Source organism: Podarcis filfolensis (assembly GCF_964270895.1).
Source record: "Podarcis filfolensis genome assembly, chromosome: 13".
Lineage (NCBI taxonomy): Eukaryota > Metazoa > Chordata > Lepidosauria > Squamata > Lacertidae > Podarcis > Podarcis filfolensis.
The window spans coordinates 12,797,155-12,820,305 of NC_139615.1; the positions used below are offsets into that span (position 1 = coordinate 12,797,155).

General features: G+C 44.4%; 3 protein-coding genes across 3 annotated transcripts; all 3 read right to left on the minus strand.

Annotated features, from left to right (window-relative positions):
• Window positions 1-3,976: 3,976 nt before the first annotated feature.
• Window positions 3,977-7,335, minus strand: LOC310747329 (olfactory receptor 4Q3-like; the record flags this gene model as incomplete). Its single annotated transcript, XM_083581695.1, has 2 exons — window positions 3,977-4,932; window positions 7,299-7,335. 2 exons carry the CDS (start codon window positions 7,333-7,335, stop codon window positions 3,977-3,979), a joined length of 993 nt encoding a protein of 330 aa, XP_083437821.1.
• A 3,381-nt stretch (window positions 7,336-10,716) lies between these two features.
• LOC310747330 (olfactory receptor 4Q3-like) lies at window positions 10,717-11,661 on the minus strand (the record flags this gene model as incomplete). Its single annotated transcript, XM_083581696.1, has 1 exon — window positions 10,717-11,661. The coding sequence occupies one exon, from the start codon at window positions 11,659-11,661 to the stop codon at window positions 10,717-10,719; it is 945 nt and encodes a 314-aa protein (XP_083437822.1).
• Window positions 11,662-21,688: 10,027 nt separating this feature from the next.
• LOC310747331 (olfactory receptor 4Q3-like) lies at window positions 21,689-22,612 on the minus strand (the record flags this gene model as incomplete). Its single annotated transcript, XM_083581697.1, has 1 exon — window positions 21,689-22,612. One exon carries the CDS (start codon window positions 22,610-22,612, stop codon window positions 21,689-21,691), a length of 924 nt encoding a protein of 307 aa, XP_083437823.1.
• Window positions 22,613-23,151: the final 539 nt, after the last annotated feature.

Sequence of the window (23,151 nt, forward strand, 5' to 3'; positions counted from 1 at the left end):
CTGACTGACCGAACCCAAAGGGTGCTCATCAATGGTTCCTCTTCATCCTGGAGAAGAGTGACTAGTGGGGTGCCACAGGGTTCTGTCTTGGGCCCGGTCTTATTCAACATCTTTATCAACGACTTGGATGATGGACTCAAGGGCATCCTGATCAAATTTGCAGATGACACCAAACTGGGAGGGGTGGCTAACACCCCAGAGGACAGGATCACACTTCAAAACGACCTTGACAGATTAGAGAACTGGGCCAAAACAAACAAGATGAATTTTAACAGGGAGAAATGTAAAGTATTGCACTTGGGCAAAAAAAATGAGAGGCACAAATACAAGATGGGTGACACCTGGCTTGAGAGCAGTACATGTGAAAAGGATCTAGGAGTCTTGGTTGACCACAAACTTGACATGAGCCAACAGTGTGACGCGGCAGCTAAAAAAGCCAATGCAATTCTGGGCTGCATCAATAGGAGTATAACATCTAGATCAAGGGAAGTAATAGTGCCACTGTATTCTGCTCTGGTCAGACCTCACCTGGAGTACTGTGTCCAGTTCTGGGCACCACAGTTCAAGAAGGACATTGACAAACTGGAACGTGTCCAGAGGAGGGCAACCAAAATGGTCAAAGGCCTGGAAACGATGCCTTATGAGGAACGGCTAAGGGAGCTGGGCATGTTTAGCCTGGAGAAGAGGAGGTTAAGGGGTGATATGATAGCCATGTTCAAATATATAAAAGGATGTCACATAGAGGAGGGAGAAAGGTTGTTTTCTGCTGCTCCAGAGAAGCGGACACGGAGCAATGGATCCAAACTACAAGAAAGAAGATTCCACCTAAACATTAGGAAGAACTTCCTGACAGTAAGAGCTGTTCGACAGTGGAATTTGCTGCCAAGGAGTGTGGTGGAGTCTCCTTCTTTGGAGGTCTTTAAGGAGAGGCTTGACAACCATATGTCAGGAGTGCTCTGATGGTGTTTCCTGCTTGGCAGGGGGTTGGACTCGATGGCCCTTGTGGTCTCTTCCAACTCTATGATTCTATGATTCTATGAAACACAAACTCACACAAACAAATGAATTTTTCACTAACCTATTGCAGCTCCTTAGTGAAGCAAATACACTCATACATATATACATTTGTATCCCACCTTTCCAAGTTCAAACCATGATGTCTGGCTTACCACATGAAGAATTAGTTGTAATGACAACATAATAAAAATAATCATAAGCAATAAACAAAATACCAAAAAGTGCATAACCAAACTGTATGATTTCCACATAAATCGTAATAAGAGCTTTTTACAAAATTAATACTGTGGTACCTTGGTTCTCAAACCTAATCTGTTCTGGAAGTCCATTCCAAAACCAAAGCGTTCCAAAACCAAGGCACACTTTCCCATAGAAAGTAATGCAAAACAGATTAACCTGTACCAGACTTTTAAAAACAACCCCTAAAACATCAATTTAAAATGAATTTTACTATCTAAAATTTAAATTTACTATCATTTAAAATGAATTTTACTATTTTACCACTGATCCATCAAATGAAAGCAATAATCAATGTAAGGTAAAGGTAAAGGAACCCCTGAGCATTAGGTCCAGTCGTGGCCAACTCTGGGGTTGCGGTGCTCATCTCACTTTACTGGCCGAGGGAGCCGGCATACAGCTTCCGCGTCATGTGCCCTGCATGACTAAGCCGCTTCTGGCAAACCAGAGCAGTGCACGGAAACGCCGTTTACCTTCCCTCTGGAGTGGTACCTATTTATCTACTTGCACTTTGATGTGCTTTTGAGCTGCTAGGTTGACAGGAGCAGGAGTCAAGCAATGGGAGCTCACCCCGTCGCAGGGATTTGAACCGCCAACCTTCTGATTGGCAAGTCCTAGACTCTGTGGTTTAACCCACAGCGCCACCCACGTCCCTCAGTGGTAATTCCAGAAGGGCAGCTCTTCACACATTTCAGGCTAGCTGCCCACAAAACATTAGAGGAGATGAAGTGATTCATTTTTGACATACCCCAAATCTGGAAATGCGGCTTTTGTAAAAATGTTACCCTGCAAAGGATGTCTGGAGATACACTGGTTCTTTTAGCCAAATAAACACTTACAAGCATTGTGGAAAGAGATAAGATTTATTGCAGTCTGCAGAAAGCGTAAAATAGTCCCAAGGAATTATTTGCAGATTGTGGACCCAGGGCATAGGTTACAAAGACAAGTTATAGCACTTTCCCATACATGATTCCCTTGCGCCTGACCCTTTCCAAGGCTCTGATTTGACTAATGTCTGCTTTTACCCCAATAGAAAGGGATCTTGGGCTACTATCATTCCCTCTAATTCTGATACTGAGGCTCTGGGTACCATTCATTATGTAGCCGCATGTTAATTTACACACACACACACATTATATATATATATATATATATATATATATATATATATATATATATATGAAATTTATATAGCCCTTGATTGTAAACAAAACAAAACAAAACCCTTCAGGGTCACACTCAAGAGGGATGTATAGCAGGGATGAGGGGGAAATTTGCAGGAGAATAAGAAAAAATCCTAAAGGTGGAAATGTTCCAAAGTAAATTTTGGGTACTCGATGGCAATGGATGGAAACTTGAAGGGGGGGGAGGGAGATAAATGAAATTGTGTACGTAATCATCAGCATTCAATACTATTGTTTTGTTGCAGATTCTACTTGTTTAAATAATTTTTCAAAAACATAGGAGCCAACTCCCTTGGCCCCCTCAGTAAAATATTTGAAGGGGGTGCCCCTCCCACCAAAAGGTTGATGGGCATTGCCATTCAAATGGTGTGCATGCGATGTAAAGTATTGGAAGACGCAAGATCTACCCACTCTGGAAGAATGGCAGACGAAGTTGATTGACTTTATGGGATTGGCAGAAATGACTGGCAGAATCCGTGACCAGGGAGAAGAGCCGGCAGAAGAAGAATGGAAGAAATTCAAGGACTATTTACAAAAATATTGCAATATTAATGAATGTTGAGTGATGTTGGATTGAAATTAAGTGGTTTCTAGCTGTAATGGCACACAAGAATATGAAAAAATGGTCCCTTTTTTCTTTGTATATAACTAAGAGTTTAAGCTACAATAATTTAAGAAGATGGATAGAAAATAAGGGGTTTAATTGTAATGTTAGGAGATAAGGATTTGCTGGATAAACAATTTGAACTGGAATACAAGAAGGGGAGGTATGAGGAGGTCAGGGAAATATGTTACTGAAAAATAAGTTATGAACTTTATGTGTTTTTATTATTTTTTCTTTTTAATTTCTCTTTGTATAAAATGGAAAATTCTAATAAATATCTTATATAAAAAAAAAATGGTGTGCATGCACCACATCTTGTGATTGATCAATATTTTATTCAAGTTGACACGCCTGCTCAGTATGAAGTTCTGCTAAGAAATACATTGTGCATTTTCTTCTCAATAAGCAATGAGTGCTTTAAGAATTGTTCTTTGAAGCAAAGGTGGCAGGCGACCCTGGAAATAGACAATCTACTGCATTACACACACATCCAGTGTTTTGTACATGCCTGAGAAAATGCTGACACACACACACAGCCACACACTTTTAAACTTCAATTACCTCAATGGTCCCCACTCCATTCTCCACAAAATTCTTTTGAAAGTCCCTGCTGATTCAAAACTGGTTTGCCTTACAATACAGGGCTCCCCTTTGAGGACATGGAAGGGAGACAGACCTCATAGGTCCTTATACAATATTCAAACTGCTATGACATATGCGTTCTCTTCCGCTTGACTCAAGAATGCATTCTTCCCTCCTTCTACTTTCTCTTTCAAATAGGAAATTCTAGGATGACATCTTTTAAAATTTCACCCCATAACATGGCTATGGAAAACTATTAGTAGACTCTAGTCACACGGCTATTCAGAAAGCAGGAAAAGTCTGAGGCACTCTTACAGCTGACTAAATACTCCTGGGAAGAACTACTTGTACATTACCTACTTTTACACAAGAATGGAAGAAAATGCAGTGGTTTTTTCCACCGCCCAATAGCCTCCTTCATTTCTCTGTTTCTTAGTGTATATATGATAGGATTCAGTGCAGGGGTGACAATGGTGAAGAATAAGGAAGCCATTTTGTCCACACTGGAGCTGGAGAAGGGTACAAGATATACAAAGAGGCAGGGCACAAAAATGAGGCTGACTACAGTCAAGTGAGAGCTACAGGTAGACAGAGCCTTCCATCCACTCTCCTTGAAGTGGCCTCGAAGGGTGGCCAGAATGACACCATATGAAAGTAGCAAAATAAGGAAGCAAACCAGGGAGAGGAGGCCACTATTAGCCGCCATGAGTATTTCTGTGATGTAGGTATTGGCACACGCCAGTCTCACCACCTGTGGAACATCACAGTAAAAATTGTCAAGTTCATTTGGTCCACAGAATGGGAGTTGGACAACCAGGATAAACTGAGTGGCAGAGTGGATGATGCCTCCAGCCAAACAGAGTAAGAGGAGCCTAGTGCAACGTGGGCGGTTCATTCTGGTGGTGTATGTCAGTGGGTGGCAGATGGCCACATAGCGATCATAGGCCATGAGGGTGAGGAGGAACATCTCACTGCCCCCAGAGAAGTGAAGGAAGAAGATCTGTGTCATACAGCCACCAAATGAGATCGTCTGGCCAGAACTGGCCAGGTCTGCTACCATCTTGGGGACAACCACGGAACCCACAGAAATATCAAGAATGGATAAACAAGCCAGGAAGAAGTACATGGGGGACTGGAGGAGGCGGGGCTCCGCATGTACAGTCACCACAATGAGGAGGTTGCCCAATAGGATTACAGTGTAACAGGCAAAAACCAGGACAAAGAGAAATATCTGGATGGAACGGGAATTGGAGAGACCCAGGAAGACAAACTCAGTGACACAGGAAATGTTCATGGAGATGGATGGACCTGAATAGGAGAGAGATACAATGGGTGTTACCATGAACAATTTTCATCAACCTATTCTACTATTCAAAGATAATACAGAAAAACCAACTATTGTGATATTTTCATATGTCAGCTACTACTGCTGCTGCTACTACTACTACTACTACTACTACACTAGTAATTGCAACCTTAGATAAGATTCAGTTGTTATATCATCTTTTAAACCTTTTAATATGATATTGACTTTATAATTTAGAAGCATACATTGTGATGTTCCAATTATAACCATTGTCAATTATTTGAATATTTTTCTGTTGTTTGATGTAGTTCTAAATCATTCTAAATATAAAATATTAGGAATGTAAGAAGATCCTGAGGACTTTAATTGTTTTTTAAAAATATTTTTTACCCATCAAGTGATGAGAGAGAGAGTTGCATGTATGCAAATGTACATCTTTATAATGTCCATTCATTATTCATAATTCTCTTCTCTCACCAATAATAAAATATTTGTGAACTGTGGGGGAGGTATCTCCCTGTAATTAAAAAACAACACAAATTGTATCGATACATTTTTTTGCCAAATCATTTTTATTGATCTTCCAAATTTTACCAACTCAGCCACAAAGACAAAATGAATACAATTTTTCCAAAAAAATGGTTTCCCACACTCCATTCTTGATGTGTCCAAGTTTTCCTCTTGTTAATTAAAAAAAAATGTTTTTTTTTTAAAAAGGAGATCTCTTAATCTTCATAAGAGATCATATTTAATATATCCAAGCAATATTATTAGCAGGACATGTTATCACACTGTACAAAAGCAATATTAAATCAACTGCTTATTTTTGTTTAAATAATTATCTTTGTTTAATCTTTCAGTGATTCGTTAGAAAAGAATCCAAAGTACCAACTTAACTATCCAGTGGCTTCTCAAACTTTCACAAGATATGAATTGGATTATGGAACATAATTAAAGATTCAGTCAGATCTTTTATACCAATAAGGAAACTATTACCCCACCCCACCCCAAGAAACAGATGCATTCCTCAGTGCATTGCAGATATTCTGGAGAGAAAGAAAGATGCAGATATCTGTATGATTCAGTTCTTCCATAGGCTGACTCTTCTATAGTCTACAAGCAGAATGGTTTGTATTTGCCACAATGTGCTTTAAATTTAAAAAGGAAAGGTGTAGACAATGCATGAATGTCTTAACAGTGCTTAGCATCTGTCTGTCTCCAGAAAGAATGGAATGTGCCTCTGGGGGTGAATATATATATATATATATATATATATATATATATATATATATATATACACAATTTCCAGTAGCACCTTAGAGATCAACTAAGTTTGTTCTTGGTACAGTGGTACCTCTGGTTAAGTACTTAATTCGTTCCGGAGGTCCGTTCTTAACCTGAAACTGTTCTTTACCTGAAGCACCACTTTAGCTAATGGGGCCTCCTGCTGCCGCCAGAGCACAATTTCTGTTCTCATCCTGAAGCAAAGTTCTTAACCCGAGGTACTATTTCTGGGTTAGCGGAGTCTGTAACCTGAAGCGTATGTAACCCGAGGTACCACTGTATAAGCTTTCGTGTGCATGCACACTTCTTCAGAATATTGGGTGGTACTCATTCAGACGACAAACATACTTAGCAGTATGGAAACTACTACATACCAAGCCAGACCATTGGTCCGTCCAGGCCAGCGTTATCAATACTAACAGGCAGTGACTCACCCAGGCTCCAGGTAGGATTTATTTCCCCCAGCCCCACTTTGAGATGCTGGGGGACAGAACCTTAAACCTTTTCTTATGCAAAGAATGTTTAAAGCATGGACCATAGCACAGTGTTAGAGGATCTGTTTTGTATGCAGAAACTCCATATTCAATCCCTGGCAACTCAAAGTAGGGCTAGCAAAGAAACCTGGTCTGAAACCCTGCAGAGACACAGCCTGTCCATGTAGACAATACTGAGCTGGATGGAACAAGAGACTGATTTGGTAAAAGGCAGCTTCCTATGTACCATTAAGTTACAGCCCCTCCCAACTATAAATCCATTTCAGCATAACTAACAATCCAACTAGGAACACTTTCCCATATTATCAGATTCAGAGGAATAGGCTCCCACAACAACAACAACTAGAACCAGAGATGCAGTGACACTGTCAAAGCAATTCTGCATGCTTGGGACATGGAACATACTCAGATCCAACTGATCCCCCACCCCCATGTTAGCATCTACACTGCCTTCACTCAATATCTTCTTCTCATTAAAAGCAAGACATATATCAATGACTCAGTGTCTCTGCAATAATGAGCCCACCTCATATTCAGCAACTTGAGAAAAACCTGGATTTCCATGACACCTATCTCTGATGCCTACTTACCATTCATGGATTCAACACTCTGCTCTGTTTCTCGCATACCTTATTTTCAACCAGCATTGATCTGTCTTAATATATTCCCCGGGGTCACTGTTCTCCCAAGATGGCACTGCAAAGATAAAGAAAGATTCAGGGGGAAAGTGTTAAGCACAAAAGGAAAGATATGGGAAAGTGATAAAGAAATTTGGAAAGTCTTCTCAGATCTCTGTGTAACAAGAGCACAACCAGGGTTTAAGAGCAAGCATGAAGAGCAACAACTCACAACAGCATCAAGTAGGAAAGTTTTAGATAGAATCCTGATGCCCAGCTTTTCCTTTCACTCTTAAGCACAAGCATAAGACCACTTATGCTTAGACCCAATGTGCATCTAGCCCACTAATAGGCTCAAAATCTCTCAATCACAGCATCATGGGTTTCTCATCTTTCTCTACACCTACCATCACTTCAGCAAACCCTATTCTCTTTCAAGAGCTCAGGGTGAGAGATCAGCCGTGCTGTCCATGCTATTGGCTCAGTCTATTTCTCATCCAAGATTAGAGGTTCTTTGGAAAAACATCAGTAGCCATAAATACATTACTTTGCTCTGCTTCCAATTCCAGAAGATCCAGCAGGGTCTGGCAAGGGAATGAGTCCTTCTTCTTCTCTCAATGGTGAGCCAAGAATATATCTAAGATATTTCAGCAACCCATGATTGCATCCTGGGGGGAAAGGGGTCACAAAGGCAAATCCCAGTATCCTGATTAATATACTTTTGCCAAAAGAGATAATTGTTGATTCATAAATGCTGCGCTAGGAGCCAGAACTCTCGTCCCTTTTGTCTCCTGCATGAGAAAGAAAATGTACATATGTGCTCAAAATCCAGAACGTCCAGTTAATATGATTGTAACAATGGTACAACCACAAAGTCACAGCCATCACACTGTTGCATACCACCCCAATCTCCAAGATACTAGGGGTTCCAGGTGTCTATCCAGGGATCAGTTTTCTTGGACTAAGGAACAGCAGAGCCCACAGACTTTGTGTTATATATGATTTATTTACCCATATATACAACCTGAGCCTACAATGGAGGTGCTCACCACCTCAAAGGTCTTGCTTCTTCCCTCATCACAACCTTGGATTCAAGCAGAAATCAAAAATAGTAGCTCATGATAATAATAATTATATTTATAATATTTATAACCTGCCCACTCCTGGTGGCTCCCAACAGAATATTAAACAGAATAAAACATCAAACATTGAACATTAAAACAGGGGTGACTTCAGATGTCTTCTAAAAGTCAGATAGCCATTTATTTCCTTGACATCTGATTGGAGGGCATTCCACATGGTGGGCACCACCACCAAGAAGGCCCTCAGTCAGTAGAGCATGAAACTCTTAAACTCAGGGTTGTGGGTTGAAGCCCCAAGTTGAGAAAAGATTCCTGCTTTGCAGGAGGTTGGACTAGATTACCTTTGTAGTCCTTTCAAACCCTACAATTCTATGGCTCTGTCTCTCCAGTTGCTGCCTGCTTCTAAACCAGCTCTCTCACAGCACTCTGGCATCTTCTTTCTCTTTAGCAGTCAGGTGAGGGAGGGGGACCCACCCACTTGCCCTCTAGCACGGAGCAGCTTCTTTTATTATACTAATGACCCGTACTTGGGGCCCTTGCCTGGCTAATTCAGCAAGGAGATCCTTCATTAGATTTTAACACTGGATCCAGGGATTAGATCCAGGAATTAGATGGCACTTGCGCATCATATAGCCTAACCTGCTTCCCCTTGCCCACAAAACTTACAACTGTATTTTACTTGGAATTATAGGAATAATATAAGTGCTTTTCTGTTACACTGGGTGTCTTGGGGGTCTGTTTTAGAATTATGAGTCCAACTCCAATCCCATCCCATCCCAAGGAGTGCACTAAGGTATACCTATCCAAGTTGTAAATGGAAAACTTTTTAATGTTTAGGGGGCCTATTTTGTGACCAGATTTCTCTACCAGGCATGTCCCTCATTTACAATCATCATTGCCTTTTGTACAAGGGCACAAGGAGAAGGGGACGACAGAAGATGAGATGGTTGGACAGTGTTCTCGAAGCTACCAACATGAGTTTGACCAAACTGCAGGAGGCAGTGGAAGACAGAAGTGCCTGGTGTGCTCTGGTCCATGGGGTCATGAAGAGTCGGACATAACTAAATGACTAAACAACAAGAAGAAGAAGGGCGTGAAACTGTGGGAAATGAGGTGAATGTTGGAAGATGGCCTCTCCATGGCAAGTTAGCCAATGGTCCCGTATCTCAATCCCAGCATTGACTAGTTTGGGTAATATGCAGATTTGTGGACCCAGATGTCAAGAGGCATTCATGAAAGTTAACAAAGTTATTAATAATAATTGGATGAGTATTCAATGATGCAGGTGTCCCCAAATCTGTAATCTGTAATCACATTGTGTCATTATCAATGTGAGATAGCATACCAATGGATGCCCATAGCACCATCTCCATCCACATATTCAGCGCCAATGAGCTGTTGCTAAGAAATGCATGTCCTCAGCAGGATATGGAGGAAAGTCTTGCCGTGGAGTGCAAGTGTGCAGCTCCCCAAAAGTGGGTGTGGCTCTTGGGTTGAAAACGATTCCCCACTGCTGGTGTAAACAGCAGTGTAACCCTGATTGGTCACAATGATGCAGAAAGGAAGCTTCCCCTCTCTCCACCATTGCACCCAGTGGGTGGGTGGATAACCTGATGTAAAGTCTCAAAAGGCCTGATGAACTCATGACTTGTATCATTTTATGATAGCACAAACACAGTCTCCCTGAATTCCAAGTAAAATGAGATTTTGAGATGTGTTCATTTCTGACAATACAGCAGACTGGTCCATGTGATTTTGTCTCATTCGAAGAAAGCCATTGCTTTAAAAATAAAATAAAATAGTTACTTAAATATTGTCAACCTATTGAACCAACAGTTCAATGTTAATTTTATCTAAACATTTAGGCAGGGGTGGCTAACCTCTAGCCCTCCAAATCTTGTTGGTCTACAACTCCTTTCAATCCTGACCATTGTTCATGCTGGCCACGGTTGGTGGTAGTTAGCATCCAACAACATATGCAGAGCAACAAATTAACCATCAGTGGTTTAAGCGTTGACTATACTTTGTGGTAGGCAAGATAAAATTGTGGAAGGAACCAACATTTACATTCAATTCAAAATTCAGATCTAACCACTACAACCACATGGATTCAAGGAGAACATTTCTTTCTATCTGTGCATATGTGGGCTTTGCACAGCAGCTCCTGGGACACTAGCCATAGAATATGCACCGCCAAAGAACTCTAATTATACAGAGAGCAAGTTTTCCATTTGCTTCAGTGACAAAGCCATTCATATATCAGGAGATGAATGCGCAACTGTAGTAGGTATAATATTTTGGGGGAGAACTCATTTTTGTCCATGGACACAAGAACGGAAGAAGATGCAGTGATTTTTCAACCGAACCATAGCCTCCTTCATTTCCCTATTCCTTAGAGTATATATCATAGGGTTGAGTGCAGGGGTGACTACGGTGTAGAATATGGAAGCCATTTTGTCCACACCAGAACTGGAGAAGGGTACAAGGTACACAAAGAGGCAGGGCACAAAAAAGAGGCTGACCACGGTCAAGTGGGAGCTGCAGGTGGACAAAGCCTTCCCTCCACTCTCCTTGAAGTGGCCTTGAAGGCTGACCAGGATGACACCATAGGAGATTAGCAAGATAAGGAAGCAAACCAAGGAGAGCAGGCCACTGTTGGCTGCCATGAGTATCTCAGTGCTGTAAGTATCAGCACAAGCCAATCTGACCACCTGTGGGACATCACAAAAGAATTTGTCCAGTTTATTTGGTCCACAGAATGGCAGTCGAAGAACCAGGACCAGCTGTGTTCCGGTGTGGATGAGGCCTCCAACCCAACAGGATGCCAGGAGCCCCCTGCAACGTGGGCGATTCATTCTGGTTGTGTATGTCAGTGGGTGGCAGATGGCCACATAGCGATCGTAGGCCATAACGGTGAGGAGGAGCATCTCGGTACCCCCAAAGAAGTGAAGGAAGAAGACCTGGGCCATACAACCACCGAATGAGATTGTCTGGCCATAATTTGCTCGGCCTGCCAACATCTTGGGGATAACCACAGAGCCCACAGAAGTATCAATGATGGATAAGTTAGCCAGGAAGAAGTACATGGGGGTCTGGAGGAGATGGGAATCTGCATGCACAGTCACCACAATGAGGAGATTGCCCAGTAGGATTGCTGTGTAGGAGACTGAGACCAGGACAAAGAGAAGGAGTTGGATGGAGTGGGAGCGGGAGAGACCTAGGAAGACAAACTCAGTGACACTGGAAGTATTCATAGAGGTGGCTGGATCTGAAGAGAGAAGAGACAAAGACATGTTAAGAGTCAGTAGCTCTTGTCCATCTTTTCCTCACTGTTCAAAGACATCACAGAATACCCTATGGTTGGGATTTACGTATAAGTATGACAAGAAAGATTAGCCTCAGGTAATGATATTCAGTAGACTTAATATATTTTATCACATTACACAGTGATAAAGCATGTTTTTATTGCAATAACTTAGTTTAAATTACTAGCATAGAACGCAGAATACTAACACAACTAGGCAGTGGATCCTCAAAGTTCCACAATGCATGACTTTATGGAACATATTGTCAGGAAGATTCATTGTAGTCTTTCCTGCCACAGCAGCAATAAAGAATTTTTTAAAAAGGAAAGGAAAGAAATCACATGGACCCAATCCCTTTCTGTGTTCTGATAATCTTCCCTTCTCACCCTAAAGCAAGTAACACCTTCACCATGCTTTCAGCCACCCCTCTCTTTCTCTGACAAACCTAATCATGCATTAGTTCATATTCAGTGTGTTTTCAGGCATAAGTTTAGAGAAATGGGTGTTTAAGTCTTTCTTCTGTTCAAACTATTTTATTAATTTTGCTCAACATCTCTAGTGAATGCAATCAAAAGAGTACCAGAACTGAGTTTCAGAGCCATGTTAACATTGCCAGCTTTCATGCAAACCAAACACTGCGTAACACTGACAAAGCATTTTGGCTTTGATCCTGAGATTCTGAGATCCCACAAATTATATCTTACCCTGAAAAAAAATGCAATCATGGCTTGGACTATCAGCCTCCATAGTGCCTAGTCTTCTGTGCTTCACTTGACCCTGAAGCTATCATCAAAACCTGTTTGCTGCTCAAGGAGCTACTCTTGGCCATCAGACAAAGAGCAAATACAAGAACCAAGATGTGATGGGATGGTGAGCTGCTTGTGCGTAAAATCCTGATCCCTCAGAGTTTGGCTAAGTTCCCAAACCTCTGTCTGTGATGGAGCTCCTTAAGCATGGCTCCATCAATCGCTCGTTGAATCGGACAGTGGGCGTTTACGGAACTTCTTCCAGCATAAAAGCTCCTTAACGGAAACGCGTCTTCTGGACTCTCGGCGTGACAGTTTCCGCCGAGGAGTGGGTGTCCCTACGGGAGGTCCTGAAACCTCTCCACTGTTCTCGCTTGAAGTATCTCTGAGCCCTCCCTCCGACTCACTTTCCCTTGTAACTCCACTTCTCCCCCTGCTGGTCCCCTCCTCCGCTGAGTGGTCTCTCTCACCCTCCATGAGCCCTTTCACCTCCTTCGTCTCAGATGACAGTTCCCTGACATCCACCTCCCCTCTAGGGCCCCCTTCACCCCCTTCCCTCCCCTCCTCTGCGGGAGGCGAGGGAGCAAAACCCCTGAAGGAACCTCCCTCATCTTCCGAAGTTTCGAACACTTCCCTCCACCTTTTGCTGTTCCCGGTTTCCAAGTACTCCTCCTCCTCGGAGTCTGTACCCCCTTCCAACTCCGATTCCCTGAATCCCTCCAGTTCCTCCTCATCGTCGGTGGTGCCAAAGTACTCCCTCCGGAACCTCGCTACTGTCTGAGGTTTCCTGGGGAACCTTTGGTGGAACGTTTCGATCAAGACCTCGTCATGGACCTCCTCTGCCTTCACCCAGGTGTTTTCCGACTCCGGTTCCCCTTCCCACGCGACCAAATACTCCACCTGATTACCCTTCCACCTGGAGTCGATGATTTCCGCCACATAGTTGCGGCTTTCCCTTTCTTCTATGGCTGGCCCCCGTGTGGACACCCCTTCACCTTCCCCCCTGTATGGTGACAGTAATGACCTGTGGAATACTGGGTGCAGTTTCATGTGGTTCAGTAACCGGAGTCTGAAAGCCACTGGGTTGACCTGTTGGATGACCTCAAATGGTCCCAATCTTTTGGGTCTCAATTTCTTGCAACTCCCCTTGAACGGCAACCCTTGGGTTGATAGCCAGACCCGACTCCCCACCCTAATTGTTTCACCTTCCCTTCTGCTCTTGTCTGCCTGCCTCTTATATTCTTCTTTGGCCCTTTCTAAGTTGTGTTGGAGTTGACGATGGATCGCTTCCATTTCTTCTACAAAAAGTTCAGCGGCCGGAACACTCCATCTCTCTCCTCCTTCCCCTGGAAACGCCCTGGGGTGGCACCCATAATTAGCCAAAAAGGGGCTCATCCCTGTGGACACATTCTCTGCATTATTGTAAGCAAATTCCGCTACTGCCAACTTTTCGACCCAATCGTTTTCTCTGTCATTGACATAACACCTCAGGTATTGTTGAAGGATACCGTTTGCCCTCTCCGCCTGCCCATTGGTCTCAGGGTGCCTGGCAGTCGAAAAGTTGACCTCTACGTGCAACAAGCTCATAAGCTTCCTCCAGAATCTGGACGTGAACTGTTTCCCTCTGTCGGAAACCACCCTCAAGGGGGCGCCATGCAGCCTAAAAATATGTTCTACAAACAATTTTGCTGTCTCTTCCACCGTGACTGCATGTGAGCAAGCTACAAAGTGACCCATCTTAGTTAACTGGTCTACCACGACTAGTATGGCGGTTTTCCCCTGGGATTTGGGCAGATCAGTCATAAAATCTATCGACACCGCCTCCCACGGTCGTTCTGGTGTGGGTAACGGTTCTAATAACCCCGCTGGTGCCCGCCTTTCTCCTTTGGCTCTCTGGCATTGGTCACACCTTCTCACATACTCCCGTACATCCTCCCTCACCTTGGGCCACCAAAACTCCCTGGTCACCAACCACATGGTCTTGTGTTGCCCAAAATGCCCCGCTGTGGGATTGTCGTGCAGCTGTTTGAGTACTCTCCCCCTCAATTCCCCTTCGGGTATATATAGCGCCCCTTTGTAATACAATGCCCCGTTTCTTTCTTCAAAACCTCCGGGGTCTTCTCCCTCTCTCCTTAAACCTCTGAGCTTCTCCTGGGCGTACTCATCATTTACCGTTCCCCCTACCAGTTCTCTTTGCCCCACCCAGGCCGCACCACACACCCAGTGGTCCTCTGGGATAATATGTCTCTCTTCTGGCGCTCCCTCCCCCTCCAAATATTCAGGTTTGCGAGAGAGAGCGTCCGCTCTGATGTTTTCTGGACCTGGCAAATAGCAGATTTCAAAATGGAATTTGGAGAACTCCTGGGCCCATCTCACTTGTCGTTGGTTGAGCACTCGTGCCGTTCTCCAATACTCCAAATTCTTGTGGTCCGTACACACTTGCACCTTATGCTGTGCGCCAATTAGTAAGTGTCTCCATCTCCGGAACGCTTCGTGAATGGCGAGTAGTTCTCGGTCATATACCGTGTAATTCCTCTCGGATTTGTTCAGCTTACGCGAAAAGAAGGCACACGGTCTCCATTCCGACTTATTGCTCCCTGGCTGAAGCAGCACCGCCCCCACCGCCCGGTCTGAGGCATCAGTTTCCACTCTCATGGGTTTTTGTAAATCCACATGCAGGAGCTGTTCTTCCGAAGCGAATGCCTTTTTCAATTCCTCAAAAGCGTGCTCCGCCTCCGCCGTCCAAACGAATTTCTTCTTGCTGCTTAGACAGTCCGTGATGGGAGCCGTTAAGTGGGCAAAGTTCTTGATGAATTTACGGTAAAAGTTCCCAAACCCTAAGAACCTTTGCACATCTTTTTTCGTTTTCGGTGTCTTCCATTCCAGCACCGCCTGTACCTTGCCTGGATCCATGGCTAATCCCTTGTCTGATAAGCGGTACCCCAGGAATTCCACCTCCTTGGCGTGGAACTGACACTTCTCCAATTTCACCCACAACTGGTTTGCTTGCAGCTGGCTCAGCACTTCCCTGACATCCTTTACATGCTGCTCCTCATTCTCTGAATATATCAGCACGTCATCGAGGAAGGCCACGCAATTCTTGTAGAGCAAAGGTCCCAGTACATGGTTCATGAGCGATTGAAAACAGGCGGAGTTTGCTTGTAATCCAAAGGGCATAACGAGATATTCGAAAGCCCCTAGGGGGGTGAACATCGTTGTCTTCCATTCATCCCCCTTCTTTATTCGTATCAGGTTGTACGCTCCTCTCAGGTCCAGTTTCGTGAATATCTTTCCCTTCCTCACCCTGGTCAAAATGTCATCAATCCTGGGCATGGGGAAAGTCACTGGTTCTGACACGGCATTTAGCCGCCGGTAGTCCACGATCAATCTCGGTTTATCCATGTTTTTTTTGTCCACAAAAAACACTGGGCTGCCCCCCACCGCTCTGGACTCTCTGATGAAACCTCTCTTCAGGTTTTTGTCAATAAACTCCCTCAACTCCTGCATTTCCCTGTCTGACATGGCGTACAGCTTGCCCACGGGGAGCTGGGCCCCAGGGACCAGGTTAATCTGGCAGTCAAAGTCTCTATGCGGTGGTAGTTTATCTGCTTCCCTTTCGCTGAAGACCTTGCTCAGGTCAGCGTATTGTTTGGGCACCTTCCCTTTGTCCGCCACTTCCATCCCTGCTAGGGAGGCTTTTGCCCCTTCTGGCACCTTTCCCTCTTTGCAGTGTTCCAGGCAATGTGCTGACCCAAAGGAGACCACTCTCTGATGCCAGCCCACTAGCGGGTCATGCAACGCTAGCCAGCTCATTCCCAAAATGACTGGCGCCCCTCCCAGGGTGGCTACATTGAACGCTATCCTTTCAGTGTGCCTTGCCACCCTCATAACCATTGGGACGGTCTGTAGGCTAACTTCTCCCCCCAACAGCTCCCTCCCATCGATCGTGGTGACCTGCAGGGGGTTGCTTAAAGGGAGTGTCTGTATCTGGTGTTCAGCTGCAAACTCCTTGCTCATAAAATTACAGGAGCTGCCTGAGTCCAACAGCGCCTTGGTCTTTAGTGGGTATCCGTTTGCCAGCTCTAGCAGCACCTCTATTACTAGAGCTGGTCTTGGAGGTTCCGGAGTGGGCACTTTTACTGCTCCTTGGCCTGTCTGCAGTGCCCTGACAGAGGCAGACAGGCGTTGGCTTTTACTGGCTCCTGGACTTCCTCCTCCTTCCCCCCAACAGCTCCCGCCATCCCTTGCCATTCCTTTCTTTGCGGGCAGACTCTGGCAAAGTGACCTGGCTGCTGGCAGAGGTAACATTTCTTGGCGCTCTTTCCCTCCTTCTTCCTCCCTTCACTGGGATTTGAAACTGCGCGCGTGCGCGCTGTTCCAACTTCCATCGGCTCTCCGGGCGGGAAACTGGGTTCTGGAATCTCTGGAATGCGGAAATCCCTCCAACGCTCTCCTTTCCCCTCCCGCTTCTCCAAGGCTCTTGCCTCCTGGCGCGCTCCAATGGTCAGCGCTGATTTGGTCAGCTGGTCCATAGACTCCGCCCTGGGCGCCCGGGAAAGTTCGTCTTTCACCGCCGAAGAAAGCCCCTCTTCAAAGAGCATTTGAATGGGTTCCGCCGATAGGTCCCACCCCAATTTATGTATCAACATTGTAAACTCAGTCCAGTACTCACGAACCGATCGGCTCCCCTGTTTGCAAGCCATCAATTGTCTGCGCACCAGTCCCTGTTCAATCTCGCTGGAAAACATCAAATCCATGGCGCGAAAAAACTTCCTCGCGTCCTTCAGCATGTCACTATTCCCTGCCATCAGGGGCCGGACCCAGTCTCTCGCCCCCCCTTCGAGATGGCCAATCACAAACGCCACTCGCGATGCCTCATCGGGAAAGTCGTTAAACTGCAGTTCGAGAGCATACTGCATCTCTGTCCTAAAGGCTTGGTAGTTCCTGGGGTCCCCCCCAAACTTCTGCACCATTCCTGGCATCTTTCTTGCTAGTGTAGCGCCTTTTGCCTTTTCTGCATCCTGCGCCCTCCTTTCTTCTAGCCTCGCCGTTTGCATTGCTAGCTGGAGTTCCAAAACTCTGTACCTTTCTTCCAGAGTTGGACCTTCTCCAGCTCCTGCTGCTCCTCCGGCTCCGGCTGGGTTGCTCATGATGCCTCTCTGCACAAGCTGCTTTCAGGGACTGTCCGATTGCTGTGATGGGATGGTGAGCTGCTTGTGCGTAAAATCCTGATCCCTCAGAGTTTGGCTAAGTTCCCAAACCTCTGTCTGTGATGGAGCTCCTTAAGCATGGCTCCATCAATCGCTCGTTGAATCGGACAGTGGGCGTTTACGGAACTTCTTCCAGCATAAAAGCTCCTTAACGGAAACGCGTCTTCTGGACTCTCGGCATGACAGTTTCCGCCGAGGAGTGGGTGTCCCTACGGGAGGTCCTGAAACCTCTCCACTGTTCTCGCTTGAAGTATCTCTGAGCCCTCCCTCCGACTCACTTTCCCTTGTAACTCCACTTCTCCCCCTGCTGGTCCCCTCCTCCGCTGAGTGGTCTCTCTCACCCTCCATGAGCCCTTTCACCTCCTTCGTCTCAGATGACAGTTCCCTGACACAAGAGATTAATGCAATAAATTATTTGACCAAAGTATCTTGCTGTGTGTATTCCTATCCATTTCTACTTAGAAGTCCCATTGAGTCCAGTGCTCCCAGGAAGTTTGGATCAGATTGTAGGCTTAAAAACCTGCAGTCTATACTCAAACTCAAGATCAAAGGGAGAAACGTGCTAGGAGGAAGGCATGCTTGGCAAACCCTCACCATGATCAACTCCTGCCTGGAAACCTATGTCCCCACTGTGGAAGGACGTGTGGATCCAGACTTGGCCTCCACAGTCACTTTCAGACTCACTTTTAAAACTGTGTTCATGGAAGACAATCTTACTTGGCTACCAGTGATCACCAAAGAAGAAGAAAAAGAAGACTGTCAGTATTGACACACATTACACAAAAACCTGTCTATTTATATTCTGCAACTGTTTGGTGGCCAGTGACTATTTTGCTAATTTAAAAGTTGACGGGAGTCCTCATTCAGATACTAATACAGTAGATTCATGCACACAGACAATTGCTTCATGCCATGTCAGTCCATTTGCAATATCGCCAGCACTGACTGGTTTTCATATAGGTGTTTTCATACAGGAGTGTTTCCAAGTAATATCTTGAATAGAAACTGGAAACTTTCACATACAACATGTGCACTCTACACCTGAGTTTCAACCCCTGCCTAGTATCAACCCATTTTAGTGTAACTAACAATGCAAGCAGTAGCAATTTATGGGAAGGGGTGATAACGCTTACCTGACTTTCCACCATTAGAATCACTGTAGCTTACTGGGAGGAAGAAGAGAGTGGGAGAGGGGCCTGGCGGGTCAGTGTGGTGCAAACAAACCAGCAGAACTGCCAGGATGCATCAGCAGAACTACTGTGCATTGGTACCATGCAATGTTCCTTGCTGTCTTTCCCTCTCACCTTCTGGTGAAGCTGATGGAAGCTCAAATAACCAATCAATCAGTTTATTATGGTCAGAGACCAGGAAGCTCCCTTCTTACCCTCTCTGAATGCAACAAATAAGCCATTTCAGAGTTAGAACTTCATTGGAATATGTTCTTACAGCCACACATATACCGTATTTTTCCATGTATAAGACTAGGCTTTCCCCCTAAAAAATAATGTCAAAAATTAGGGGGTGTCTTATACATGGATAGTGCCGAGGGTGGGTTTTCTTAAATCTGAGTCCCCCAAAATAGGGGGCATCTCATCCATGGGGGCATCTTATAGACAGAAAAGTACGGTTACTTAGGCATGCAAGGACATCGCCAGAGCAGTGGCGTAGCGTGGGTTGTCAGCACCCGGGGCAAGGCAAGTAATTTGCGCCCCCTAACCCGTGGATTTGCACCCCCTAACCCATGGATTTGCCCTAACCCCAGATGTTGCGCCCGGTGCGGCCGGCCCCCCCTGCACCCCCCACGCTACGCCACTGCGCCAGAGCAATGCTGCATGTCTGGGTTACTGAGCACACTCAGATCCAAATCTCTATTTTGGAATAAGCAGATATGTCTTCTCACTAAGTTAATGTATCCAGTACTTCAGTGATCTAGTGCTCCCACAATGAAGCCTTCACCTCATATCCAGCAGCTTGAGAAGATATTGGAACCCCAATACACCAACCTCCGGTGCCACCTCAATGGTATCTTTCTTTCATTCAACATTCTACTCCTTTTCTCACATACCTTGTTCTCAGTCAGCATTGATCTGCTTTAGGGTGCCCTCCTGTGTTATTGGTCTCCAGAGATTGCACTGCAAAGGTGAAGAAAGATTCAGAAGAAAAACGTTAACGCTAAAGGGAAATAGGAGGGAAAAAGGAAAAAAATATTACTAGTTTTCTATGATTTCTTTATAACATGACCAACATCAGGGCTTGAGGGCAAGGAATGAATTACCTTACACAAGCGTTAAGTGTGGACTATCAAAACAGAATTCAGGAATCCAGATTCCCAACCTTTGCCAAACACAAGCATAAGACCAAAGGTCAATTTACCATCCAGTCTTCTTACAGCAATAGGCAGGCAGATGCCTTCAAAAGCTCAAGGACAGCATAATGGGTTTCTCAGCTTTGTTTGAACCTACCATTTCATTTTAAACCCTATTTTTCTTTCCCTCTATTCTAGAGATCAGCAAAGCCTGTTCATTGTAGCAGCTCAGAGTATTCCTCACCCAGGGCTACTGGAAAAACCTCCAGACTGTAATTTGGAGAACTAGATGTAACCATTCATTGCCTTTTTCTGCTTCCAGTACTGGACACCCAGCAGTCTCTCTAACTATGGAACAAAGTATCCTGCAGTTTCTCTCTATAGTGGGAGTAGAAACACATCTATAATATTTCAGGAGCTTGTGATTATACTCTGGGGGGCAAGGGGCAGATCCCTGGTCCCTTTCGGAGACTTTTGCCAAAAGAGTTTATTGCTGAATCAATCATAGAGGAAGCACTAGGAGCCAAAAATCTCAAGTCCCTTTTGTTTCATGTATTTCACAGAAAATTTAGGAAGGTGGCCAAAATCCAAAGAGACTGCCTCTTTGGCAGCCAAAGAGACTAATGCAATGAATATAACTATGCAAAAACAAACTCACAGTGGTGCTATGCTATCTGGAATATCAAAGAGTTGGCGCAGAAGACTGAATCTCTATTGGCAGGATGTCCCACAGGACTGGGCTGATGACTGTAAAGGCTCAATTTCTCATTGTTGTAAAACAAGACTCATCAACTCTGGGAAAGACCAAAGATGCTCCTGCGTCTTGTTGGAATAAGATAGCTCCAAGGCAATTGGACCAATGATTCTTAGCCTAATACAACATTGTTGCCTAGTTGCAGCAATATGTGGATATCAGAGCATCACCAGAGCAAGGGTTACCCAGGGTTCCACTCAGCGATTGGGACATTGTGCAACAATACATTTCAGGTCTGTTTGCTCCAGACCATTGCAGTTACACTGTTCCTAGCTCATCAGTGAGCCTGGTGCTCTAATGCAAACTGAATTCTACTTTTGAATGTTATATAATGAAAAATACAACTTTACCAATATAATTTTTCAAAGAAGACAAAGAACTTTATTAAACAAATAAAATAATGTCATTTATAATGTTTTTAAACCATGAATATATGCACAACATTTTTGTCATATCAACAATTCAAATACCATTACATTCATACAATAAGGTAAGAATGGCTAAGCTGTGGTACTGGATATTGTTGGACTACAATTCCCATCACAGTGACCATAGGCTACACTGGTTGGGCACATATCCAACAACATTTGGAAAGCCACAGGTTAATAATAATAATAATAATAATAATAATAATAATAATAATAAATAATAATAATAATAATAATAATAATAATAATAATAATAATAATTCTATATTTCATACCCCATCCATCTGGCTTGGTTTCCCCAGCCACTCTGGGTGGCTTACAGCACATAAAATATTCCTGCCACTACCTGGAAGGCCCTCTGCCTGATTCCCTGTAACCTCACTTCTCGCAGTAAGGGAACCGCCAGAAGGCCCTTGGAGCTTTATGAAAAGCTTATCAACCAACCACACATCCATCAAGAAAGCAGGAGAGGTCTGGGAGTTATTAACAGATACAAGTTTTGGGGAGAGAGTTCAACTTTCTCCCATCACAGATCAATTGGAGAAAATGCACTGGTTTTTCAACTGGCCCATAGCCTTCTTCATGTCCTGATTCCTGAGAGTATATATGATAGGGTTGAGTGCAGGGGTGACTACAGTGTAGAATGTGGAGGCCATTTTGTCCACATTGGTGCTGGAGAAGGGTACAAGGTACACAAAGAGGCAGGGCACAAAAAAGAGGCTGACTACGGTCAAGTGAGAACTGCAGGTCGACAGAGCCTTCCTTCTACTCTCCTTGAATCGGCCTTGAAGGCTGACCAGGATGACACCATAGGAGATTAGCAAGATAAGGAAGCAAACCAGGGAGAGGAGGCCACTGTTGGCTGCCATGAGTATCTCAGTGACGTAGGTATTGACGCAAGCCAATTTGACCACCTGCGGAACATCACAGTAGAAATTGTCCAGTTCATTTGGTCCACAGAATGGGAGTCGGAGGACCAGGATGAGCTGGGTGGCAGAATGGATAAGACCTCCAATCCAGCAGGATGCGAGAAGTCTCATGCAACGTTGGCGGTTCATTGTAGTTGTATATCTCAGTGGGTGGCAGATAGCCACATAGCGATCATAAGCCATGAGAGTGAGAAGCAGCATCTCGCTACCCCCAAAGAAGTGAAGGAAGAAGACTTGGGCCATGCAGCCTCCATAGGAAATGGTCTGGCCATAGCTAACCAGGTCTGCCAGCATTTTAGGCACAGCCACAGAAGCCAAGGAAGTATCAAGAATGGATAAATTAGACAAGAAGAAGTACATGGGGGACAGAAGGAGGCGGGGCTCTGCATGTACAGTCACCACAATGAGGAGGTTGCCCACAAGGGTTGCTGTGTAGCAGGCAAAGACCAGGACAAAGAGAAGGAGCTGGATGGAGTGGGAATGGAAGAGACCCAGGAGCACAAACTCAGTGACACTGGAAGCATTCATGGAGATGGCTGGGCCTGGGCGGGAGAGAGGCAAGAAGGTGTTAGTTACTATTGGCACCTCTAGACAATCTATTCCATGCTGTTCAAAGACAGCACAGAACAACTTCCTATTGTGATCTATAAGTATTACAATAAAAAAAAACATCATATAATTATATTCAGTAAAGTTAATTCATTTTATTGCATTGCACAGGGACATATTATTACAACATATCTATTTAATGGATTATAACACAGAGTATAAACTCAGTTAGACAGGGCATCCTCAAAGTCCCTCAACATATTACTTGGATTATATGGATAATATTATTTTACTAAGCAAAGCAAACCAGCCATGAGGAGACTAATATTAGAAAAAGGCAGGTGGAATTATCATCCTCAATGCACTGTAGTCCTTTTGGGGGGAAACAAATATACAGAATTTCATTTATGCTTACAAACACAATTTCCAGTTGTTGTTTTTTAGCATAACTTCATAATGAGAAGTTCCTTTTGCAAGGGAGACCTGAATCAAAATGTTGCCATGTGCCAGTACTTATA